The sequence below is a fragment of the Apium graveolens genome, chromosome 10 (genome assembly GCF_009905375.1).
Source record: "Apium graveolens cultivar Ventura chromosome 10, ASM990537v1, whole genome shotgun sequence".
Taxonomy (NCBI): domain Eukaryota; kingdom Viridiplantae; phylum Streptophyta; class Magnoliopsida; order Apiales; family Apiaceae; genus Apium; species Apium graveolens.
Genome location: NC_133656.1, coordinates 235,821,176 through 235,830,680, shown reverse-complemented (window position 1 = coordinate 235,830,680; position 9,505 = coordinate 235,821,176). Strand labels below are relative to the sequence as shown.

The 9,505-nt window shown below is 32.0% G+C and overlaps 1 protein-coding gene across 1 annotated transcript; it reads right to left on the bottom strand.

Moving 5' to 3' along the window:
- Positions 1-5,286: 5,286 nt before the first annotated feature.
- Positions 5,287-8,953, bottom strand: LOC141693497 (AP2-like ethylene-responsive transcription factor CRL5). Its single transcript, XM_074498627.1, has 9 exons — positions 8,233-8,953; positions 7,547-8,090; positions 7,379-7,461; positions 7,180-7,188; positions 6,995-7,083; positions 6,832-6,905; positions 6,696-6,746; positions 6,529-6,605; positions 5,287-6,150 (listed from the first exon to the last, which is right to left on the bottom strand). The coding sequence occupies exons 1-9, from the start codon at positions 8,414-8,416 to the stop codon at positions 5,519-5,521; spliced, it is 1,743 nt and encodes a 580-aa protein (XP_074354728.1). The 5' UTR covers positions 8,417-8,953; the 3' UTR covers positions 5,287-5,518.
- Between the last annotated feature and the right edge of the window lie 552 nt (positions 8,954-9,505).

The following is a 9,505-nucleotide window of genomic DNA, read 5'->3' as shown; positions in this document are numbered from 1 at the left end:
TTAAAATAAAGTATGCATCTATTTTAACATTCTATAATATATTATAAAAAATAATTTATTATTTTTTTAAAAAAAAATAATTAATTACTAAATGGGGCAACCGGGTGGGATGGGGACTAAGTTTTGTCCCGTGAGATGGGAATGGGAATACACTATAAATTTTTGCAGGCAAACGTGACCAGTATGAGACAAAATTATATGCGGTATGGATATGAAAATTATAATTCCTGCCCCGAACCCGCCTCATTGAGAATCCGCCTCATTGAGAACCCTGATGATCTTCTCCGCATTGTGTCGTCTCATTGAGAACCCTGATCTTCTCCACAACTTATCTCTATTATTTACCAGCCTTGTGAGAAAAATTGCATAATTTATATCCCGGTAGGGCTTCTAAACTATAAAAAAATTAACAACCTCATAGTCAGGCAAAGGTGAAACCCGAATAGGAAGAGGTAGAGGTCCATTATGATGACAGTCGGTAAATTTTCTTAAACTGAGAGTTACGGCATCAGGATCACGTTCTTTGAAAACATTCATAGACGTTGACCTAAAGACCCTTTGGTAGTTCCCCCAACTCAAATTATGTACCCTGCGCCATTATTATTACGAACTCCGTCCCAAATTATTTCTCAAATTTAACTTTTACGCGTAATTTAAGGTATATTATCAATATAAACCTGTTGATTATTTAATTCAGTACAGATTAAAAAGACCAAATTCTTAAAAAATTAGGATCAAACTGGACCGAAATTACACGATACGGTTCGATTTTGCTCAGTCTACTTTAGACACACTAGTTACCGGGAATCTCCGTTCACTCTTGGAACAGCGGCACATCTCTGTTGGGCTATAATAAATTGTTTTCTGGTTACGAGTAAAGTTCTCTGGAATTCATTTCTAATTGAAATTTTCGGAGTCCATTTGCAAATAAAACATTTTGTAAAACGTGTTATCTCTTAAAACGTGTTTCACAAAAATCATTAATTTGATAAAATCATGCAAATGTTATACATTTAAAAGTGCAATATGTATGTTGTTCAACTAAATACATATGTTCTCCGATATGAACATTTATATTTTACAAATTAAGCATGTTTAATAGAATAATATATTTTGCAGTGTTATACCTACTGCAAGACCTATTCTCACGCCAGCGAACAAGCTTGACCGGATACGAAATCACTGGTGTCCGATCTATAAAATGTATGAGCAAGATTTTCAAAAAAATAGCGATGTTTGTAAAATATTATATTTTTCAATATTTTAAACTATATTTTATTTAAACAACATATATGAACTCCAATGATTTCAATAAAATACTAGACTCTATATAACTCAATTCTCCTAGTTACATTATATTAGTCTGTCATATATAATAAACCTTGATAAATGAATATTCGATAAATAAATAATCTTAGTACTTTGAATAATTTATTTATATTTATATAAATATGTGAATATATTTTATCTAATAAATACTTTTCATTTGATTGATCATTATTAATTTACGATTATAATATTAAAATAAGATCATAAATATATAGTTGATTATGAGTGATTTTGTAAATATCTTTTTTTAATATTTTACGCATATTGAACTATGTACTAGAACAAGTGAATACGTATTTCATGGATACATGCGTATAAAACTGGTTTATAATGTTAAATATGAATGTAATATACTACATATCACATCTATACTATATTATAATAGACGAAACATTAAAAATTTGATAGTCGGTCGGTATTGCTTAAATTACTTAATTGCCCTTAATTAATTTATTTTAATTTAAATTATATTAAAATAAGTAAAAAAAGTTAACCTCAAACTCTTGCTAAAATTTGTACAATCTATCCCCTACTAAATTATCCTCCCCCCTCAAGAAAAACGTTACCCTTCTAAATCGTAGATAAATAGGCTAACATTTTATTCTTACCAAAGAACACGGCTATGTCCTCAAATAAAGCTTGGCACAATCCAGATCGAAGAGCGAAGCAAAGCATCGTATCGAGTATTACTTCCATTATACCATGTAATAATAATATAAAATAATATTAAATTTTTTTATTTTTTGAATAAAAATTATAATAATATTGATCAAATATGTTTTGCTTTTGTTTTAATTTGAAAAAGAATAATAATATCTGAAATTAATACTTAATAACAATTCAGTGTAAAACAAAATAATATTCATCCCAGACTAAAATAAAATTAAACAAAAAACTAAGTATAATTAGTCGAATTTGATTGATATGACGGGCTTGAACCTAAAACAAAGATTTGATTACTCATGTTAAAACAAAATGAAATACAACCGATCTGACTAAGAAAAATATATTATTGAATCGGGTTAGAAACAAAATCAATATTTGAAAGGTAATTCGTTGATCGATATAATGTCATTATGCTAATAATAAAATAAAATATATCATTTATTCGATTTAAAATAAAATATTCACCGAGCTAAAATAAAATTAAAAATAAACTAAATATAATTAGATGAATTTAGTAGATATAAAGGGCATGTGGCTAAAAAACAATGCATCTTATTGATTTACTATAAATCCAAAATTAAATTCAAACTATAGATAATTATTGTCTGCAAGGATTGACTCAGTTGGTTAAAGAGGAGATAACTATTCTTTTGGTTACGGGATGAGAATTTATGATTATGTCTCCTGAACCAGAGTCTGTCGCTTAAATGCGGTTTACCTTGGTTCACGTGATGTGCAGGCTACTGCGTGAGCCCGTGAAGTTTACACGGTGCGCATCCGAAAGTTAGCGGTTGCGGGTTCCCTACTATAAAAAAATAATTAATATATTATTGATCCAGGCTACAATAAAATTAAAATGTATCTAATGCGTTGGTAGATATAATATAGGTTTAAAAGAGTGCGATAACAAAGATCCGACCATAATAGTCAAAATACTAATGTTTTATAGTTGATTTGTGTGTAAAATGTTTGAATTTCTATAAAGTACGGGTTTTCTTTAAATTCTATAACATATATACCATTTTAATAAAATGAAAATAGATTTGATTCTTTTGTTCCAGTTTAATAGCGTCAGACTAAAAATAATCAATATAGCTCATATGAGCTAAAAAAATATACAATTGATTCATAATAAAATAAGAAAATAATTAAACCTGCTAAAATTAAATAATATGTACTTTTATCATTGATTGAGGGTTACTCATATTAAATTAAGGTAATCTGAATATAGTTAGTTAGATTTGGTCGATTAAAAGACTAAAGATAATTCATATATTATTAATATGAGCTAAAATTTAACTTTTAATTTAAACATAATTATTTTTAATAAAAATACCTCTAAATATCATTAAAATTATGAATTTAAGTCCTTACATTACTTTTTAAATTAAAATATCACTAACTTATACACCCATGGGTACATTTTTATTTATTATCAAGTCATATTATTAAAATTTCAAATAAATAAATTTTATAGCTTAAAATTTTCACTTCAAATTAAATTCAAAAAATTTTATATTATAAAAACAATTCATGCATCGCACGGGTTTTAGGCTATATATATTATTACCATAATAAATGTTAGATACATTTGAATACAAAATTTAGTAAAGAAATTATAAAAAAATTGAATATAATATCTAAAAAATGAATATTATTTATAAATTAATAAATAAAATATTCATTAATTGATAAATAAATAATCTCTCTAAATGAATATATATTTTATAGTCATTTATCGAGTTTTTATTGTATTATCTTTTAGGTCCATAGCATTAGTTTGGAAGAATGGAAACGATTTAGTTTGGAACCAGCATAGCATTGATGCTTTGGGTATAGTCAACTCGACGTTTTCGACACTTATACCAATGGGGATCTTTCAAGATAATTCCTTTAACAGGTTTTTGGGCTATATGCACCAGGAAGACGGTTCAGGCACATACTAGGGTTAAATAGAGTTAAGATTAATGTCGACGCAGCTCTCTTCGAAGAACAAAACCGTTTTAGTCACGTTTGATTATCAGAGACCATGCTGGTAACCTAGTAGAAGCCAGTTCTAAATGTGCAGCAAGTAATGTATCTCCTGAATTCGCCGAAGCTGTAGGAATTCGTGAAGCTTTCAGTTGGGTAAAGAACAGCAACCAGGCAGAAGTAGTAGTTGAAACGGACTGTTTGAAGAATCAAAACACCAAATTAAGGTTCGTCAAACGATCTACGAATAGAGTAGCTCACTGTTTAACGAGATACAACTGTTCAATAACTGATCGTAAATGAGAGTGAAAGATGCTCACTCCGAGTTTAACTTTGTTCTATGTAAAGATTTGATTTCGTAATAAAATATTTTCTTTGGTGGCAAAAAATAATAATAATATCCATGCCATCTCACGTGTCGATTTTGACTTGTGATTATTAAAGTAACTTGATAATATTTAACAAGAAAAACTTAATTTAGTGGTACACCAAGACGTGAAACTACTTTTAGCTAACACTACTAATGGAGTTTAAAAAGCTTAAGTTGTTTTTAAGTGGAATAGCTTTTAACCTAAAAGAAGTAGATTAATGAAGTGCATTGTAACTAATTATGGCACATCTAATTCTTACATGAATCAACTATAAACAGTAATGTAATTCATGAGAATCTCCCCCTCAGCTTTATTGAATTATGAGGGAATTTCTTTTGGCTTTGGGAAAGCTTGATGTAGAGTGTAGATTACTAATTGGCAATCATTTTGTCATGTAGATTGGAAACAATTTGGGGCATGGATTGATATATTCTGGTCAAAGCTCTATGCAAACAAAATAGCAACTTTTTACATTATTGAGGTTTGAGAGGGATCAAGCTGGTTTGTACTTTGAATCAAGAAAACATTAAAGTGGATTTAATCTAATCATATAATGTGTAACACCTTCAATCAGGGTAGCAAAATTAAGACGGTTCGATCTCGACTCAATTCTAACTTCCTTTTCCGGATACAGATCACATAACAAAAAATGTTTTATAAAATCAAAATTTTGAACATATTAATTCAAATTCGACCTGTTTTAATTTTAATGATATCGAGTTTAACTCTTTATCGAATACTAAAATTTAAAATTTAAGATTCAAATAATTCGATATGATTTTTAGTTCTTTGATTTGGCCTTGTGTTTGACTTAAATCGGGGATTTTATTAGCAAACTATAGTTCTTTTCGAACACAATAAATATCTTGTTCAACTTGATGAAATAGAAGAAATAATTAATTAAACTCGCTATAATAAATTTCAACTCGACTTGATTTGGATTACGAGATAAATGAAATTTGGTAACATCAGTCCACAAGACTTGATAATAAGACCCCATGAAATCATTCCCTCCAATTTTGCAAAATTTGATTTCAATAAAGGTGATTAGCTTGACTAGTTCCCAATACTGGTCCCAGTGTGTCTTCCACTAGGACTAATTAACCCTCTAATTTCTTCCAACTTTCTCTTTTGTGTGGTTCATGCAAAACATTCACATGCAACAAAGTGACAAAACCTTTCTAAGAGCTATTATTCCAAGCAGCAAAAACTGGCAACTGAGCTGTGGAAATTTGAGCTGCTCTTGATTGGGAAGAAGTGATCCAAGAACTATAAATAGATGGTGTCGCAAAGCGTATCGCTGCAGTGCCTGATTTATCAGGACTACCTTCTCTGGAACTATCTAGGCTTGTGACCAAAGAAGACGGATCCGATAAATGGTGGTTGTTGATCTTAGTTGATTCATTGACTAATAAGTGACTCGAATTCGTTGATTCATCTCCTATCAGATTCTGTAAAGCCATTGAGAAAGAAGAGTTCTTGTAATGCTGTCCAGTAACATTATGTTTTTGCTGCTGCTGTGGGAACTGATCCAGCATCACTTTCCAATTTAAACTGCTTGCATTTTGCTCCAGTTGAATATGTTCCTCATTGTTATTAGCTTTTATCGGATTAACATATGTTGGAACGGCCTCACTGGTAGGTTGAGGTTCTCTGTCTTTGTTACGTCTAGCAAGCTCTCCAGCAAGTAATGTATTGCTTGCCATAATTTTATCCACATCGTATCGTGTTATATCAAAGTTTGTGACAGCACTAACTCCACGGAATTTGATTGCAGCTATGTCATAAGCTTCTGCAGCTTCTTCTTGTGTGCCTAGAATTTAAGTTTGCAAACAAGTATTAAGCTTTTAATCTATCTTTAAGGTATATACTCTTAAAGTTTTAGTTTTCTGTTTCTGGTCTAAAAAACCTCATAATTAAAGGGCACTTTGATTTGTACTGCAAATCTACTATGCACAATGCTAAAGAGGTTTTGGAGGACTAACAACAGCTTTTGTAAAAGCATAAATCTGTAGTGGCTAAAAACAGTCAAGAAAGTGAGCCCTCTAAGGTGCTTTCAAAATGATGAGCTAGTACAGTGCAGCTTTTTTACATAATCAGAGATAATTATGGGAAAATAATGGTTTAGCTGATACACAATTAGAACTGGAATTTTGTCCAGAGATTCATGAACAATAGTGCAGAAACTTACTGAATGTCCCGAGATAGAGATCTTTGTTTCCTGCAACCCGGCCAATCCGAGCTTGCCATCTTCCATGTTGATGATGCCTAATGGAATTAGTGACAATAGACAAAATGAATTCCCACAACATAATTATGTCAAAATTGAAAATTCTGTTTGGAAAAAGAAATAGAAACCTTGTCACCCCTCTGTACATTGAAGCCCCCCTTGAGAAACCACTACTTCTCCTGAACACACACAAAATTTGAGAATTGTAACACTGCGTTTTGTATTTACAAATTAGCATGCAGAAAAAAATCTATCGATTTACACCTTCTTAAATGTGCAACGTATTCTTGACGGGTCATGTTCTTCATTTCCTCCAGCTGCTGCTGGTAATTTTCCAACTGCAACATGAGCAAGTCATAAGCTGCATTGTTTTTCAGTTAAAAGCTAAATCTTAAAAGTACAAGATATTAACTAATAAATTTCATACAGGGAAATTTATATGTGTTGAAACTCCCCAATACTTAATAGCAGCGCAATCATAGGCTCTTGCAGCTTTCTCTTCCATGTCATAACCCCCTGATAATGCATATCGAAATATCTCAGTAACGATAATCCTTTATGTTGTTGTGCATGTTTTATTAGCATTATTATCGATACGAAAGAAGGGCTTACCAAGATAAACTGAAGAAATATGCACCAAGCATTAGGCCAAGGAGCACAACATGTTGCAAGTGATATGTTCAAGCATTGATTAGATTTTCAAAATTGATGAGCCACATACAGCAGTTTCATAGTGAGTATAATAAACAAGAACAATGTGAAATGTGTTTTTCTTGGTAATGTGTTGACATTTGAAAACCAAGTCACTAACCTTGCCTCCCTTTTCTAGTTTGCCCTTCTTTCTTGCAACTATTGTCCCACAAATGTGCTTCATATCTACCAGTCCATCTATGTCTAATACAACAAAGAAGCAGATTAAAAAAAATATTCTTTATAAGAACAAAAAAAGGAACCAGAAATAAAGGCATTGTTAACTAACCTTGTTACACCTCTATACTGAGATGTTCTCTGCCCAAATGCATCCAGTGACTTCCTATGAGCAGGCTGTTTTGTACTCATCTTTTCAGATCCTCTCTTTTTGGTTTCCATGGCCAAACACACAGTGCCAGAGGGTGAGATTTGCCTTGATGGTGTAACACAGCTTGACTGAGAGCCAGGGCTCATAGACAAACTCAAAGATTGCAAATCCCCACAGCCCATTGGCCCAACAGAAGTAGCACCAACATCAACAATCATGCCAGAGGAAATCATTTGTTGGCTTGAAATCTGTCCCAAGATCCAGTCACCAACCTGGGCTTCTTCTCTGTTTTCTCCTTGTGGTGATGTTTGATACATAATGTTTTGGCAACTAGTAAGGCCAGAAAGGTAGTGCATCTCTTCTTGTGAGCTAAAAGGTTGTTGAACAAAGTCAAGAGAGTGATCTTTTTCAATATTTTTCTGGTGGTAATAGATGTTATTTTCATACTGATGATGCCCACCACCTAAGAAATTCTCTAGTCGTGGAGAAGAATTTGACACCATACCTTACAAAAAAATAAACACAAAGTGTTCAACAAAAAATAAATGTCATGGACAACAAACTGCGCCGCAAGATCTCGTTGAATAACAAATCCTATCATACGAAACATATTAAACAACAACAACAACAACAATAACTGATCTTACCATTACAAGATGCTGATGATGCGGAGGAGATGTAGAGGCTTGCAGGAACATTATGAGCTGCAGCAACAGATGAAGAAGCTTGTTTTTGATGATCAAACAGATACTCTTCCTCTGTTTTCAAATTAGGTGACAGAGAAAAACCTAACCAGTTTAAACCACTACTACTACTCTCACTAGTGTTCATTTCAAACTTGTTTATTTTTCCTTACAAGAAACTCTCTTAAGTTCTTACCACTTGGCTATTCTAATAAAAAAAAAATGTAAACACTTCTCTTTTTATGAACAACTGAAACATGTAGTCTGGCTGCAGAGAAATAATGAAGCCAAGAACAGTGCAGGGGTATAGAAATAACAAGCAGCCAAAAGTATCTGTCTTGTACAAAAGTCCAGTGTATGCAAATATTCTTCAGAACCAAATTTGTTCCTTTAACAGAAACAAATATAAATGAATAAAAGAGTAGACCCTTGTACAGGCTACACTACAAGCATCTCACTATAAATGTAGAAGCCTATACATTACTACATAATAACATGTCTGCAGCTTTGTGTTGGTCAAGATGACCTATGAACACTAACTAAAACCTCATACTAGCAAGCAACTACTCCTATATATTAAGTTTATGTATTATAGAGAGAAACATCAGATTTCCAGTTTGTAGTTGACACTTGATATTTGAGTGAGAGGTGAGTGTTATGGTCTTTTAAAGGGCGCCAAAGGGTTACAAAGAGTGGAGAGAGAAAAGGAGAGTAGGTAATTGATTGTTTGGTTGGTACATATTTGAGGTGTCCGGTAATTTACATGCACAGTATCAGGGGCAGCCCTCGCTCACTGAAAAAAAGCATCTTCGATTGTTGGCATCCCTTGAAAAGATGTCGACTTCGTCATACAGCGAAAAATATTATTTTTAATTTTCTCTCTTTTCCATATTAAATTTGTCACTCTTTTTTCACAAAATACTTTAATGGTTGGCACACATATGCCAACTTCACTAAAATTACAAAAAATATGTGTAATTCAAATAAATTAGAAATATAATAGTTTATTTATCATTGAGACCACAAATGAAATTGTCATAATAGTTTATTCACCATTGGTACCACAAATGAAGTTGACACCCTACTTTAACTTTATGGTATGCCAACTTTTGTCACCCTAAGTTGCCACACACCTCACTTAACATTCCAATAATTTGAATAAAATGTTAATAAAGATGTCAAAAAACGTCATGACACATGATATTGACAACCAGCAGAGTTGCTCCACCGTCTCTAT